General features: G+C 42.6%; 1 protein-coding gene across 1 annotated transcript in view; it reads right to left on the reverse strand.

Moving 5' to 3' along the window:
* Positions 1–715: 715 nt before the first annotated feature.
* The window catches only part of SETD2 (SET domain containing 2, histone lysine methyltransferase), a 122559-nt gene continuing 106192 nt past the window's right edge, over positions 716–17082 (reverse strand). The window contains exons 16-21 of the mRNA XM_060109191.1: positions 16320–16454; positions 13991–14130; positions 10286–10397; positions 4089–4169; positions 1898–1999; positions 716–1548 (exon numbers count right to left, since the gene is read on the reverse strand). Of these exons, the coding sequence (XP_059965174.1) occupies positions 1387–1548; positions 1898–1999; positions 4089–4169; positions 10286–10397; positions 13991–14130; positions 16320–16454 (732 nt within the window). The 3' untranslated portion in view covers positions 716–1386. The remainder of the gene's footprint in view (positions 1549–1897; positions 2000–4088; positions 4170–10285; positions 10398–13990; positions 14131–16319; positions 16455–17082) is intronic.

Genomic DNA, 17082 nt, shown 5'->3' on the forward strand with positions numbered 1-17082 from the left:
GCTCTAAGTGCCCAGCAGGCAGTGACTGTTCCAACTGCTGCCCACCCCACCCAGTATCTGGCAGGCCACAGCCCCTTCCCCAAGGGCATTGCTGCAATGAGCAAAATCACCCCGGTGAGGAAGAGATGGTACCAGTCTCTGCAAAGATGGGCTGGGCCTCAGGCTGGCCTGAAACCTTTGGCCCTTCTCACTGCCCAGACAACTGGTCCATCAAGGATGGGGTGTGTCTCCACTGAGCTGTGTCCTCCAGAAGATGTCTGCTCTCACTACCTGAGCGCTGTACACCTTTATCGGGGTGCTCCCTCTAGGATCCAAGCCCAGTGTCAGGAAGCATGGTGGGGAGTCAGGGAACCCAAACATCAAATAAGCATTCCTGTGGGCTCTGGGAACTCAAGTCTCTGGATGGAAGAGGTTCATTCCCTTTCACCAGCCAAAAGGTACGAAGGGGAAGACAAATGCCTTTCTCTTGACTGGCTTATTAACCAAAGTAAAGAAGCCCAGCGCCAGAGAGGTCGCAGGTCCACTTCCTTTGCTCGGGAAGGCATGTGTAAGATGCCTATCTCAGTCACAGTGGGACCTGTGGGGAAGAGCTGGGATAAACTCCACTCTCAAGGATTAACTTTGGACTCCACACACCTATGGCCATCACCTCTTTTCTCTCTCAGTGCCAACACTATATACCAACATGCTTGACTAGCTTTTAGGGAACACGTGCCAAGTTCTTTAATTGATTTTATTTTTTACATAAAAAGTTCAGTAAAAATTGGATAAAGTAAAGTGATTTTAAGCAGTAAATCAATCTTATCAACATAGCACAAGGCTGGCCGAAACCACAAGGCAGCCTGCTCTGGAATATTTACATGATAACAAATTAAACCTTGCAGGAGAACTTAAACCATCCTTACAAAGTCTTCTGTAATCCTAGCACGTAGAGGCTTAAAAGCAAAACAAAAACCAAAAACCAGGAAAAAACAAATTATTTTCAATATATTCACATATACATTAAAATATAATACAGATCGTCAGGGTAAGGGGTCGTGGGTGGGGGGTGCGCATGAGTCTGTGCGCTGACAGCACCGCCAAGGAGGAGACCCAGGCTTGAGAGTGGGGTCAGGCCTGGCCAGGGTCTCAGAAGGGAAGGTCTCAAGGGCCTAAACCCTTGCCTCGGATGGCCTCTCCCAACAGCTCACAACCAGGGACCGCTTGTTGTAGATGGAGCTCAGTTTTGTGGCTTTCAGTTGAAATCTGCAGGTTTGAATTCCCCAGGGTGATGTGTCATCAGTAGCACAGCCCTGACAGTGGGGTGGGGAGAGAGGGCCCACAGGATTTCTACTCCCCAGAGTCTCTCCCACCAGCTTGCCCGTCCTCCCACCCTGGCCCTGAAGGTCACTCTAATTCAGTGTCCTCTTTGGGTTTGTAAACAGCCCCAAACTTCTGCATGTACTTCTTAATGTACTCCTTGGTTTTGTGTTTCACATTCTCATTGCACTCCAGGTCCTCGGGGTTCTTACAGTACTTCAGCTCCTTATTCATAACGCCGTGAGTCAGCTGTCCAGGACACAGGAAGAGAGATCACAGCCACCCATCAGAGTGGAAATGATTTGAGGGGGGAAGGCCAGTCTGCTGCCTCGGGCCCCTTCTCACAAAGACTGGGAGGTGAACTGGAGGGGGAGGTTGGGGCAGGCTGGTGCTGGGATCACCAGAAAGGGGAAGCTCAGCTCTCAGAGAACCACTACCATCAAGTAGGGTACCCTCTCTTCCCAAACCTTCCCCCTCTGTTCCTGGGTCTCCAGCCTGGGCATATGTCAAGGAAAACCCACTTTTTATGATGAAAAGGGCCTTCTAGGAAGGTATAGTTTGCCCAGAACATTGTCAGACCACAAGCAGGGGGGAATACCTTGCGAGCTAGGTGTTTGAAATCTTCAGTTGTGGTAATTCTTCCCACTTTGCAGTCAGGTTTCCGGTAAGGGTTCAGGCACTGGACGATGAACTGGGACATCTACAGGTATGGGGAGAAGAGCACACTGCTCGACAGTCCAGAGAAGGCAAGAACGTTGTACTGAGGAAACACTTACAATAGGCAGTAAGCAGAGCCAGCCAATCCTTCCCTTCCCCTCACTCATGCTAGCTGGTGTGGACAGAAGAATGCTAGTATGCCAGTGCGATATAAGAGAAAAGAATCCTGGGTCAGCCTCCAGAGGGAAAGGGCTCCCTTGGATGGACTTAGCAAGCCTCACTTGCAGATGGAGGGACAGAGCAGCAGGACTCCACGCTGAATCTCATGGCAGCCCCAGATTTCAGCTAACAAATCTCATGTTCTTGGCATAAAGAGACTGTAGCTCAATTCTCTGGCCCCTGGAGGCAGGGCAGAGAGGGCCTTTCTGTGCTACCAGGAGGCTCAGTGACTCCAGGAAATGCAGGCATTTTGTTACTGAAGGCTACTTAGATTCTGTAAGTGTTGTACTTCATTTGATTCATACTACATCAATGTGAAGCAGAGGGACACATGATATGACAGCTGGTTGGAGAACATCTGGGGCAAGACCCTTTTCAATACACAAATTCCCATGTCCTCCTGAGCTATCTCTGTAGTGTCTGTCCTACCCAGTGGCTCTCAAAAGAGATCCAGGCACAGGATTTCTGGAAGTATTTGTGGCACTAAGCCACAAAGTTGACCCCAGGGGAAAAAGGGAGCGAGGAGGTCAGTGATAGCCACTTCACCAGGGAGCTCCATGAACAGGGTCTACCCATCCCTGAAAGTCAGTGAGTTTTCAGACATTCAAAGAACAAGGCTATATGACAAGGTAGGCACTAAATAAACAGCTGCTAGTTGGCTGGGCTGAAATGCCAATAATCACAAAGGGACAGTGAGAAACTTAAGTTTTAACTCTAGAGAAGGCTTTTACTCAAAATTTTTCTGTGGTCTCCTGCTTCCATACTCTCTCCCTTCAATCCATTTCCCCAAATAAAATAGGGGATTGCATTATTCCCAGCTTAAAATCCTGCAATACTCCCTGCAACTCACAGTACAAAGCAGCACAATACTGTGCAGTCTCATCTTCCGACACCCCTCACATACCGGGTGCTACAGCCCACAGATTCCCTGAAAGGGATGACGCCTTCTTCTGCCTCTGTACACTCTACTGCCTGAATTACATCCCTCCTGATCCTATCTGGCTAATTCCTACCCGATTCAAGAGCCTTTCCTGACACCCTGAACAGAGACCTCCAAGCCCTATCGTGGCACATTCCTCACACAGCTGCCATTACTTTTTTTTTTTTTTTTTTTTTTTAATGCCATTACTTATTTACAGGTCTACTTCCTCCAACAGACTATAAGCCCCTTCGGTGAACAAAGACTGGAGTTTAGAATCTGGATGCCCTGAGGCAGAAAAGGTGAGTGTCCTGAGAGCTGTACTGCACTTCCAGCAGCATAAAGAGGAGCTGCTTGGGCCTCCCTGGTGGCGCAAGTGGTTGAGAGTCCGCCTGCCGATGCAGGGGATACGGGTTCGTGCCCCGGTCTGGGAGGATCCCATATGCCGCAGAGCGGCTGGGCCCGTGAGCCATGGCCGCTGAGCCTGCGCGTCCGGAGCCTGTGCTCCGCAACGGGGGAGGCCACAACAGTGAGAGGCCCGCATACCGCAAAAAAAAAAAAAAAAAAAAAAGAGGAGCTGCTTTCTCCCAATCACTTGAGGATTAGGCAGCCACGAAATGAGATATCACAGAAAAAGAAACGGACTTTGAGCCAGAGGCCCGAGTTCAAGTCTTCTGTCCAGAGCTTGCCTTCTCTGAACCTCAAGAGCTCCTCCACCAGCATAAGAGGAATGACAATTCCAGTCTTGCCTACCTCATGCACTGTTGTGGGGATAAAATGATATAATGGATATGAAAGTGCTTATTATCCCACTGTAAAGGACCATACCAATATGTCATCACATAACAACTACACAGTCCAATCACAGAAGCAAAGGAACACCCAAAGGCAGGGCCACCTAGTACTACAAACAGCTGTGCACACTTAGGATGAGAAAGAAAGGGTCTCAGTTTAAGTCTTCAGAACGTAGTGTCCACATCCCACCAAACCTTACCTCTTTTCTGAATACTTCTTTGCTTTTCTTAGCCAGCTCACTGGAGGTGTCTGCTTCTGCTGTCTTAGGCTTTTTTGAGGTCTAGAAATGGAAAACACCACAGTGTGGGAATGAGAGGTTGGGTCGGTGATGCCCTGCTCTTCCAGAACCTCCCTTCTTTCCCGCAGTTAGGATGCCTGACTCTTGGTATTAGAATCTTAAAGGGACATGGCCTGGAGTCAACTTAGCTGCTGTTACCACTCTCACTTCATGTTTAAATCTTGTCATCTGGCACTGGCCTCGCTCCTATAAACCAAGTTCTAATTCTCTACCCTAAGTGAAAGCTACATCCTTGATGTAGCTAAACATTTGTTTCAGGGTCACCTCCTCTGCAGAGAAATGTGCTGTGTGATTTGGACCACTGAGGTCCCTGTTCTGAGCTGCAGTATCCCACACTGTCAAGAGAGGCCCAGACTCAACGGGCTCCACCTCTCCTGTCTCTGACATTCTAGGACTCCTGGACAAAGGCAAAATGCTTTAGCCACACAACCATGGTCCAAATACCATGCTCCTCATCCAAGTCCCCTAGACTGCAGGAGACAGTCTCAGTATGCAAGAGAGGCTCCTTAAAGGCTGGTATCCTCGGATAAGGAATGGAAAGACTAAAGAGGTATCAAGGTGTTGCGGGGGAGGAGATGAGGGTCATGCAAGTCAGTGAACAGATGAGTAGATCCTAAGACAGAAGATACTCTGTCCCAAGATGCTAGGATGATGACAAACCTAGGAATGCTCCCTTCCAGCACTGCAAGGGGGAGGCTGCCAGTCCCCCTGCCCCCCACCTGATTAGGCACTGCTGAGAGGTGAGAGGCCAGCAGCCCTGGCATTCAGAGCACCTACCATGCAAGGCCATCTCCCCATACCTTTGCTTACCACCAGTCATCAAGCCCCTTCCTAGTAAATGTACTTCTCCATGGAAAAGATTATGAGCATTCCCCTTTGAATGCAACTCACTTCAGATGGATGTAGAAGCAGTTGGCATTACAGGTACTTCATTTTTTTGCTAGCTGCTTAGAGCACAAAATTTTTTCAACCTACCCCCACTTCTGATTCCTCTCTTTCCAGAAACAGTAAGAAAGTGCTGGTGATGAAGGGACTGTTCAACTCCCTCTGCCCTGGACTGGCTCCAGAGAAAGGTGGCACTCCCCTGGCTTTTGGGCTTCTATACATCAGCTTTCCCTGACTTGTTATAAAAGCTTTGCATATTTTCTACTTTTCTACTTTCTTTCTGTGGCTGTGGGAGCAGGAAAGGGAGGGCAGGGTAGAAAGAACATACAGATTCTACCTCTGGTTTTAGGAAACAAAACGCAAATAACTCTGTTTTCAAATGTTTTGCTTTGAGATTTTGTGGTTATTTTTTCTAGCAGTAGAGAGTGTGGGTGTGCTTCACAATAAGATCTCATGTAGCAAGGGATCAAGAATTGCCTGAATAAGCCAAGGTAATTTCAACACACCCTCAGCTGCTGTCTTGTGGATCTCAGAAATGAGTAGCAGCAGCAATGAGTACAGAAAGCCCCTTAAGGTATAACAATGATCTCAAGGCTCTGGCTCCTATAGAAGAGGCCAGGCTCTCAGTGAGGGCACTGTGTAAACAGGAATGTTCTGCTTCCCTCTGAATGGGGTATGTGTTCAGAAAGCTAAATAATTCCAGTGCATTTCTAATTTAATCTCTGACTTGGTGAGGTTGTTGGGCTTTAAAAACACACAATCCCCTGAGCTCTCTCTAGGAGCTTTCCTGGTCCAGAAGAAGTTGAGGTATCAGAAACACTACACATGATTCAACCTAAATTCTGCAACACATGAACCTGTACATACCAATTAAAAGGTTAAGAAAGAAAGATCCTTGAAAATAACAAAAACTCAGTATATTCTGCTTTGAAGTTGCTGCCACCTTTGGTAACAAAAAGAGCAAAATAATTTCAGTTTGGTTCTAGATCAGGCACTATATACCACACCTTAGTTTGTCAAATGAGGCATGGGAGAGGGGGTGCAGGAAGTGAGAGGACAGGAACAAATCATCTCTACGACACTTTCAAGAAACTGGCAGGCCATTCCTTACCTCTTCCATATCCACTTGTTTGCTTAGCCCCAAATGATGCCTCTCAGATGCCATTGCATGCATCTTCAACATCTCCATTCTTAGTTCCTCACTTTGCCTAAACTATTAAAATACTCTTCAATCTGATCTCCAATGCTACCAATCTCACCTTTTCAAATGGGCCTGTTTCACTCAAGGAACACATATTTGATTGCCTGTCTTGCTGCTTTAAAAGCATTCACTGGCTTTTAAGCATACAATAATCACATTGGTAGGATACCAAGATCTTAGACAATTTAAATCTGACCTACTTTTCCATATTTTTGTCTTGCTCACTACCTACCCCATATGTATCTAAATTCTCACCATAACCAAATTATTTTTATTGTTCCCTATATAGGCTCTGTCTTGTACTGACTTTATACCTTTGCAAAAACGGCTTTATTTGCCCAGAATCCTCTTTCCTGCTCACCTTAGCTATAGGTAAAGTCATGTTTTCTGTGACATATCACTAGTGCATTTTCTTAGACTAATCACTGTGCTCCCATAGCATTCTGTACATACTTCTACTACAGCAATTATCCCGTTGTGTTCTTGGTTTATAGATGTGGTTATTTCCTTAGATTGAACTTCATGAAGATTAGTACTCAGATTTATTTCTCTTTCTATCTGTAATACCTTACACAAGCCCTGTGTATTAATGAAAATTTACAATGTTACAGTCTTCATCTCCAAGGGCTTTAAAATCTAAATGAAGGCCCTAAAGATGGGGAAAAAAAAAAAGTTGGAGCAGAAGGAATAAACACATAACCCACAGGCATCCTTCTCCTGTCTGAGATGCTAGCTAGGTGAATACAGTAGTAAACTGGTTAGGAAGGTTAGAACCAAATAAGTCCCTGGCTATCCAAGTCAGACTAGGTCCTAATGATAGAGACAACAGTCTAGAAAGAAATCCAAAGACTGACACCTCAAGCCTTTGACTTGTGCATCATGGCAAGGTTGGTTGGAATATCAAAACTCATTTGTTCCTTCATAAACTATCAAAGGGTTAATAACAAAATAGATGACTTCATTTATATTTTCTCATTAGAAATACAAGAAAAGGTAAAGCTGACAAGTCAGAGACAAAAGCCTAAGAAGCTAAGAGAGAGAGTGAATGAACATCCAGATAGTTTTTTACTGGAAGCACATGACAGTTACGGGGTTTTTCCCCCTTAGGTACCTGTCTCTATAAAAACTCTCCCACAGAAACTTCATACACTGCCGGCAGAAATGTACAATGATATAGCAACTTTAGAAAACAGTTTGACAGTTTCTTAAAAAGTTAGATATAGACTGTCTAACTTTGATCCAGCAATTCCACTCCTAGGTATTTACCCAAGAGAACTGAAAATGTATGTCCAAAGATTTGTACACAATTGTTCATATACCATTATTCATAATAGCCAAAGAGTGGAAAGAACCCAAATGTCCATCAACTGGTGAATGGATAAATAAAATGTGGCACATCTAATACAATGGGATATTATTCAATGCTAAAAAGGAACGAGCTACCAAGCCATGAAAAGGCATGGAAGAACCTTAAATGTATATTGCTAAGTGAATGAAGCAAATCTGAAAAGGCTACAAGTCCAAATATGTGACGTTCTATAAAAGGCAAAACTGGAGACAGTAAAAAGATCAGAGGTTGTCAGGGATAGGGATGGGGATGGGGGGAGGCGGGGAGAGAGGATGAGATGAATAGGGGGAGCACAGAGATTTTCAGCGCAGTGAAACTATTCTGCAGATGATAATGGTGGATACATGCCATTATACATTTGTCAAAACCCACAGAATGTACAATACCAAGAACACTAATGTGAACTACAGATTTTGAGTGATAATAATGTAGATTCACTGATTGCAATAAATGTACCATACTCCAGCAGGCTGTTGATAGTGGAGGACGCTATGCATGTGTGAGTGATGACAGGGGGTGTATGGAAACTCTGTACTTTCTGCTCAAATTTAAAAGGAACCTAAAACTGTCTGAAAATAAAATATATTAAGAAAAAGAGGTATATAAGGACCTTTTCAGACAAACAAAAATGAGAGAGCTCATCACAATTAGACCTGAAATATTCAAAGTATTAAAGGAAATTCTTCAGACTAGGACTTCCCTGGTGGTCCAGTGGTTAAGAATCCGCCTTCCAATGAAGGAGACACAAGTTTGATCCCTGGTCAGGGAACTAAGATCCCACATGCCATGGGGCAACTAAGCCCACAAACCGCAACTACTGAGCCCACGTGCCATAACTAGAGAGAAGCCCGTGCACTGCAACGAAGAGCCCGCATGCCTCAATGGGAAGATTCCCACATGCCGCAACTAAGACCTGACACAGCCAAATAAATTTTTTTTTAAGTGGATAGAATTTATATATATAAAAAAAGGAAATTGTTCAGACTAAAGGAATGCTAAATATAATGCTGAAGAAAGAAAAACATTTCCCCCAAAGTGAATTAAATATAAAAGGAGGTATGGATTTGTTTCTACTCTCCTTCTTACTCCCATTCCTTCCTTCCCTCTTCCACCTCTTTCCACTGACTTAACTAGTTAAGTGTCTCTTATTTTCAAAATTAAATACTATTCAAATCTTAGAGCATAGATATATTGTCTTTGATTTCATTCAAGACACCACATCCTTGGAGACAGTGAGTCCTGTTCCAAGTGGAAAAGGATAAAAATTGTTAATTCAAGCATTGAGAGTCACACTGATTTACATGACCTCTAATCCCGATTACTCTCTTGTGAGAACAAGAGCGAGGAACAAGCTCTCTTTCGCTTTACTCTAGAATAGTATTTCCAGAGTAAAATATCTCAGTTTCAAATCTTAAAAAAAGGGGGGGCCCAGTTATACTTTTTTGGTGAGGTTTTTTTTTTTTTTTTTTGCGGTACGCGGGCCTCTCACTGTTGTGGCCTCTCCTGTTGCAGAGCACAGGCTCCGGACGCGCAGGCTCAGCGGCCATGGCTCACAGGACCAGCCGGTCCGTGGCATGTGGGATCTTCCCGGACCAGGGCACGAACCTGTGTCCCCTGCATCGGCAGGCAGACTCTCAACCACTGCACCACCAGGGAAGCCCCTTTGGTGAGGTTTTAATGCAACCAGTTTAACTTCTTTCCAAACCCACCAATCCCAAAATGGCAGGACATTAAAGCAAACTAAGAAAGACTGCAGTTAAACAGAAAAATCACATTTAAAAGAAACATAACATTAAGAAGAATGCTGGGCTTCCCTGGTGGCGCAGTGGTTGGGAGTCCGCCTGCCGGTGCAGGGGACGCGGGTTCGTGCCCCGGTCCGGGAGGATCCCACGTGCCATGGAGCAGCTGGGCCCGTGAGCCATGGCCGCTGAGCCTGCGCGTCCGGAGCCTGTGCTCCGCAACAGGAGTGGCCGGGACAGTGAGAGGCCCGTGTACCGCAAAAAAAAAAAAAAAAAAAAAAAAAAAGGGAAGAAGAATGCTGTAATCTACAGGGAAAGAGCTAAGATATATTAAAGGAAGTTATAATGGAATAAGAATACTATGATTCTATTTGTATGTTTAAAATGAAAGAAAAACAACTGTGTGTGTTTTCCATAAAGGTCTGGAAGAACACACAACAAAACAATGTTTTGCAACTTTGGCACTACCGACATTTGGGCCAGTTCTTTGTTGTGGGGGATTATCCTGTGCACTCTAAGATGTTTAGTGGCTTCTCTGGCCTCTGTACACACTAGAAGCTAGTAGCATCTCCACAGCTGTAACAACCAAAAATGTCTCTAAATATTATCAAAAGTCTCCTGAGGAGCAAAACTGCTCTTGGTTGAGAACCTGTGCACTAAAAAGTTAACAGTATTTATCTCCAGAGAGGGAAGTATGATGAAAGGGGAGAAACTAAATAGAAACTAAGGGCTTTTATTTTTTGTTCTATATACTGTACTTCGGTATTGTTTGGACGTCCTACCACCCCCAAGCATTTTTTATATGCATAATTCTCCAGAACAATAAGAAAAATAGAATTCCAAGATAACGTGGGTACTGACTCTACAAAATGACAAGGCAAAGAATCCCAAATGATCAGGAAACATATCTGTAAGCCACACTCACCTTCATGGGATTTTCATCATATGTTGGGGTTCCCAGGTCCATCTCAGCTTCATGCTCAAGGCTGGCATCATCTCCTGGGCTTTCCCAAGTAGGAGGATCCCACTGAGTCTGCCTAGAAGAAGGTAAGAACAGCCATGCTGTCATGGCCAGAAAACAGAGAACTCTGGCATAGGTATCTCTACTCATATATACATAATATACAACATGCAATGAAACAGAACAAGTCAGCTTCATAAGACAGAGACATTCTTCCCAGCAGCAGTGATTCTATCCCAAAGACATACACTGTTTTTAGCCCACTGTATTTCTGTAGCCAATGCTGTGGCAACATTTGCTGGGTATCAAAGACAACAGTAAAACCAAACATCTTTGTCTCTCACCTGATTATTAATGTCCTGAAATCAGGATTCAGCAAAGTCTAAGGAAAGTACATGGAGTAGGTGCCTGCCTATGCCACCCCTCTGCAGGTGATCATGATTGTACCTAGCATGTACCTGGAGCAAAATAAAATAAATCACAACATCCTCCTCACAATCCTTGATCATGTGAGAAAACTGTTCCTTGCCTTAGGAGTCTTCTTGTTTGTAGTTTTGCCCCTCTGGCTTGATGACTTACAGCATGGAAAAGATATACAGGTTAAAAACTTGTGCCCTCTGTTAAAAATATTTTCAGCTGGCTACAAAAAAAGAGTTCAACCACGTTAACTCTTTGCATGTTTTTTTTTTTTGGCCACGCCGCATAGCTCTTGGGGATCTTAGTTCCCGACCAGGGAATTCCCTCATTGCATGTTTACGGCTGTTTTGAAAATTAGCAGGCAAAGATGTTTTTTGTTTTTTTGTTTTTTTTTTAAAGCTAGATCTGTGAATTAACATGTGGAAGTAAGGAAATTCTATTCAGGAGTCAGAAGTCGGCTGTTACAGGAAATGCTCTAAGGGGAATCACTTAAAACGTCAAAAGCCTCCAAGAAGCTAGCGACATATCTGACAGGTCTATCCTGCCATTACAGTCTTGTGCTTTCCTACCACAGCAATCTTTAGTTAGCAACATTAAAGGCATTTGATGTAAATCAGTTTTGCAGATGATTATGAAAATAGGTTTATCTCTGACCAACAGAACTAATTATAAAATGGGCTCAAGATTTCTATTGTAATCAAAGAACCACAAGCAGCTGTGGGTTTTATGGGAATTAAACAGGAAGTATTATGCTCTTAGGTGCTAGCTAAGGAAAACCTAGAAAAAAAGATGGAAAAATTACACACATAAATAAGAAATACAATTTTTTTTTTGAAAAGTGATAGTCCATTAAAAAGCTTGCTTTGGTATTGAAAAAACAAAGTTCTGGGAAAATTTGAAGACACTGGTTTTTAAAGTCACAACACTTTCAGTCAGCAGCATAACAAGGGCTTGTTTTCTTGGGTTTTGGCTGCATTGGGTCTTCATTGCTGCGCGCGGGCTTTCTCTAGTTGCGGCAAGTGGGCTTCTCACTGCGGTGGCTTCTCTTGTGGAGCACAGGCTCTAGGCACGTGGGATTCAGTAGTTGCAGCATGTGGGCTCAGTAGTTGTGGCATGTGGGCCCTAGAGCACATGGGCCTCAGTAGTTGTGGCGTGTGGGCTCATTAGTTGTGGCATGCGGGCTCTAGAGTGCAGGCTCAGTAGTTGTGGCACACGGGCTTAGTTGCTCCATGGCATGTGGGATCTTCCCAGACCAGGGATCAAACCCGTGTCCCCTGTACTGGCAGGGGGATTCTTAACCACTGTGCCTCCAGGGAAGTCCCAAGGGCTTGTTTTATCAAGGTATTTTTATGGGAATAATGAAGACCTTTCTAAGTAGAATACATAAAGGGAAAATATTTGACTGCATGAAATTTTTAACTTCTTCACGACACAAGACATTACAAACAAAAACATTTGCAATATTCTTTTTTTTTTTTTTTTTTTTTTTTTTTTTTGCGGTACGCGGGCCTCTCACTGCTGTGGGCTCTCCCATTGCGGAGCACAGGTTCCGGATGCGCAGGCTCAGCGGCCATGGCTCACGGGACCAGCCGCTCCGCGGCATGTGGGATCCTCCTGGACCAGGGCATGAACCCGCGTCCCCTGCATCGGCAGGCGGACTCTCAACCACTGCACCACCAGGGAAGCCCTGCAATATTCTTGATAAAGAGATTAACAATGCTGACAGAAAATGGGTAGATGCCCCAAACAAGCAATTCACAAAAGATACAAATAGCCAATAATCTAATGAAGACGTTCCATCTCAAAAATAAAAGAACTGAAAATAAAAATAAGATTTCTCATCTACTATTTTACATGAGTTAAAGAAACTACATGAAGAAAAAGGCACTTTTGTGTACCTTTTGTGGGAGTCTAAATTGGTACCATTTTTTTTGAATGGTAAGCTGACAATACTTACCAATTTAAAATGTGTATCTCTTTTGATCAAATATTTTGCCTCTAAGAATCTGCCTGAAGAAGGCAGTAAGATTAGTATTAGTGTCTGTAAGGATGTCCAGGTTTAGAGTTATATATAAAATAGTGAAAATCCATCAATCAGGGTGGGTTAAACAAAATTTGGTATAGCCATACAGAAGAGCAGGGGCTAGGCAAACTTCTTCCATAAAGGATCAGACAGTAAATACCCTTGACCTTGTGGACCAAACGATCTCTGTCACAACTAGTCTACTGTCATTGGAGTATGAAAGTAGCCATCAACAATTCCTAAATAAGTGGGTGTGGCTGTGTTCCAAAAAAACTTTATTTACCAAAACAAGTAGCCCATTGACATAGTTTGCTGAGCCCTGCAACAAATAAGCAAGTATTAAAAATAATGTAGTTTTTCATTAATTGATACAGAAAGTTCTATAAATAGACTGGTAAACAAAGCAGATGACAAAACATGCACCCCAATAACTCACATTATATACCAATGAATACATACATACACACACAGAAAACACATATATTCACATAAAGCTATCTGCCTAAAATATATTTGTTTAATTCTAAGAAAAAGATAAATCAGGTTTTTTATATAAATTGCAGGAGTCATCAAACTATGGCTCACGAACCAAATAAAGTTTTACTGGAACAGAGACATACCCATTCATTTATGTATTGTCTATGGCTGCTTACACGACAACAGAAGAACTGAACAGTTGTGACAAAGAATGTTTGGCAAGCAAAGCCTAAAATATTTATTATCTGGCCTTTTACAGAAAAGGTTTGCCCATGACCCCTGATTATCTACAATGTTAGATGAAGTCATTACCATTTTCTAAAAAAATTCCTTAGTTTGGGACTTCCCTGGTGGCACAGTGGTTGGGATTCCACGCTCCCAACGCAGGGGGCCCCAGTTCAATCCCTGGTTAGGGAACCAGATCCCACATGCTGCAACTAAGAGTTCACATGCCTCAACTAAGGAGCCCGCCTGCTGCAACTAAGACCTGGCGCAACCAAATAAATAAATAAAATAAAATAAATTCCTTAGTTTTCTCCAAGTCTTGCAGATTAAAAACACCAGAACATACCTAAAAAGGACCAAAGTCTAACGTATGTCATAACATTTATGATGGGATTCTGGAAAACCAGCAGCCCTCAGGCACAGTTAACAGCTAATAACAAGTCTATAACCATAAAACTCCCCTTACAGTGGCAGCTTCTTTGACCAACTGAAAGCTGATTTGGGGATGCTCAGACAGCGCTTCTTACCTTGTGATCACATGGTAGTAGTAGATCTTCCCTTCTGGGTCTCGGGCTGTCTTCCAGTTGGGAGGTAAGACAATGGTTTTTGGTTTGGGAGGAGATGGGGGTGGTAAATCCAGGAGATTATTTGTCACAACCATTTCAGGCTAAAAAGACACACAAGTTCTTGATCAGTGACATTTCTTTTAATCTGGCTGAGAAGGACAAAAATAGTCTACTTAAGCAGTATGTAAAAACATACATCTACCTCTTCTTTTAAAAAAAGATAAAAAGTAAAGGTACAATCTGGGAAATGATTAGAGACAGTGTATATGAAGAGCTTTAGGGATCTATCAGAAAATTCACAGCAGGCTCCGAGTTCACCATCCAATACACCATATTTAAAAATATTCAGCAGCTCATTATCTAGAACAATATTTTTCAACATTAAAAAAACCAATGCTAAATGGCATATAACCAACTCCAAGATACCAATTAGCTGAATGGGCTTTAGATAGAAGCAAATATGATAAAATGTTAACATTTATCCATTATATATTTTTTGTATGTTTGAAACCTCATATTTATATTTAAAAAATATAGAAGTGGGTGGACAGTTTTTTGTTTTTTAGTTTAATTGAAGAAAATTTTTCTAAATAAATAGCTTTTAAAAATTCAATGCCACATTTTGAAAAACATAAAAACTTCATAATCACTGTTATAAACTGAATTGTGCTTCCCTCAAATTCATCTGAAGCCCTAACCCCCAATGTGATTGTATTTGAAGACAGCACCTTTAAATAGGTAATTAAGGTTAAATGAGGTCATGAGAGTGCGGCCCTAACGCAACAGGACTGGTGTCCTTATAAGAAGTGGAAGAGGCATCAGGGAATGTGCGCGGAGAAAAGACCAGGTGAGGGCACAGTGAGAAAGCAGCCATTTGCAAAACAGGAGCAGCCTCAGGAGACAGCAAACCTGCTGACACCTTGATTTTAGACCTGCAGGCTCCGAGACTATGAGAAAATAAATTTCTGTTAGTTAAGCTACGTAGTCTGTGGTATTTTGTTAAAGCAGCTCTAGTAAACTGATAATATAATCATGATAAGGATATATACCCTTAATTGTTCATTCTATGTAATCCAGTTAATAAAGAAAAAAATTTCCAACTTTACCTTTGCTTGAGCAGTTAAAGAGGAACCTGAGATCCCAGGCTCAGATAAAACATGGCCACTTTTAAGCAAACCTAAGTCTCCGAGCATGACTGCTTTGTGCATACCCCCCAAGCCTTACTTCACAGAGCTGCTTTTTGTTGGCTCCACTTAAGTTCCACTTCCTCCATTCCTGTAGTCCTCTATCTAGCCTATAAGGTGATCTCTTTCCCCTATTTCGTGTCACTTAAGAATATTCCAAATTATTCAATATCTACTAGATTACCAATCCTTCTCCAATTTGGGAATAATTTTTTCCCCTTCTCAAATTCTATCTGCATATTTCATGACACTAAACGCTGACTACTTTTAGTATTATTCATTGTGATCCTCATCTCTCTTACTGGAATGTCAGCTTTTAAGCACAGGAATGGCTTCTTACATTCATTTTCAAAATGCCTAGAAGGACCCAATTCATAGCAAGCCCTCAAATACCTGCCATACACACTGTCTTATTTCTAAGTGTTTCACATGTAGTCTTTTTACTCCATCTCCACCAACTGCCCTACTTATCGAAAGCCACCAGAATGCAACAAGAGCCTTCTCTGGAATTGTCAGTATTCTAACCTGCTAATTTGTTCATGTTTAGTTTCTCAACTGCTTCTAGTGCCAGCCTCTATTTCCCATTTCATCTAAAAACAGCATTTCATCAAGATTTCATCATATCCTTCTACATATGCTGCAGAATACTAAAAGCTTCTTTCAATATATATTGTACAACATGTAAAGTGAACGATATCATTCAATTTTATATCTCTAGTCCTCAGTACAGTATCATAGTCTAGTTCTCCATAAATAATGATGGAGCTAGTCTAGAAAACTATTACTTCAGAAATTCATAGCAAAGTATAAGAATACAAGATCAGTCAGTTTAAATTACAAATAAAAAGGATCCTAAGGCCAAAGTACATATAAATTAACATAGCTGTAAGTTCCACAGAATTTTTTTTAATTGACAAAACTGTCGAGTAGTGCTCCCTCAGGGTACACAGGCACTTGAGTGAAACTGGCGACTACAAAACTTTTTATAAAAAACAAACAAACAAAAAAGGAGTAAAAACCCCCCTAACTAAACCAAACAAAAAGTAATCTTTCTAAAGATAAGGTAGGTAGCCAAGGAGAGTTTTAGCAACCAAAATATTTCTTACTGGCTGTAAGGGCTGAGGCTGCCCTGGTGCAACTATTGTAGTCACGGCTGTGGCTGGCTGTACCACCACTCCTTGTGGGTGAGCTGTGAAAATCTGTTGTCCCTGGATGTACTGAAGGCTTGGCTGGGCATAACTCTAAAAGATAAAATGAAGAAATTCACAATGTATAGTTTTCTAGCTCTTAATAAGCAGTATCTGACTTCCAAGTTGACAAATCTTATTGGAAGATACATCCATTAATTTTTTTTTAACGTTCAATATGAACATTTTACTACAAATGTGTAAAACAATCTTTTACTTCAAACTCTTTTTTTCTTTTTTGAATAATTCCCTATTCATTTACTTACTTTGATTTTACTTTATCATAAAAAGTTAGAAAACTTTTTTGAGGTGGAGGCAGGGATGGGGGTGGGGTGGAGTACTCATGAAACCTATCCAATTGTTTGGCTTCAATGAGACTTGAATAACAACTGAAGTGCTACTCCTAGGATATCTGAGAAAGAGCTCCACACAATGCTCTTTACAGAGAGTGTTTTAACTACCAATTCCTAATAACTAACAGCTTGTTTTTGTTTTTGTTTCTTTGCGGTACGCGGGCCTCTGACTGCTGTGGCCTCTCCCGCTGCGGAGCACAGGCTCCAGACGCGCAGGCCCAGCGGCCATGGCCCATGGGCCCAGCCGCTCCGCGGCATGTGGGATCCTCCCGGACCGGGGCACGAACCCGCGTTCCCTGCATCGGCAGGCGGACTCCCAACCACTGCAC

This window comes from Mesoplodon densirostris, chromosome 10, assembly GCF_025265405.1.
Source record: "Mesoplodon densirostris isolate mMesDen1 chromosome 10, mMesDen1 primary haplotype, whole genome shotgun sequence".
Classification (NCBI taxonomy): domain Eukaryota; kingdom Metazoa; phylum Chordata; class Mammalia; order Artiodactyla; family Ziphiidae; genus Mesoplodon; species Mesoplodon densirostris.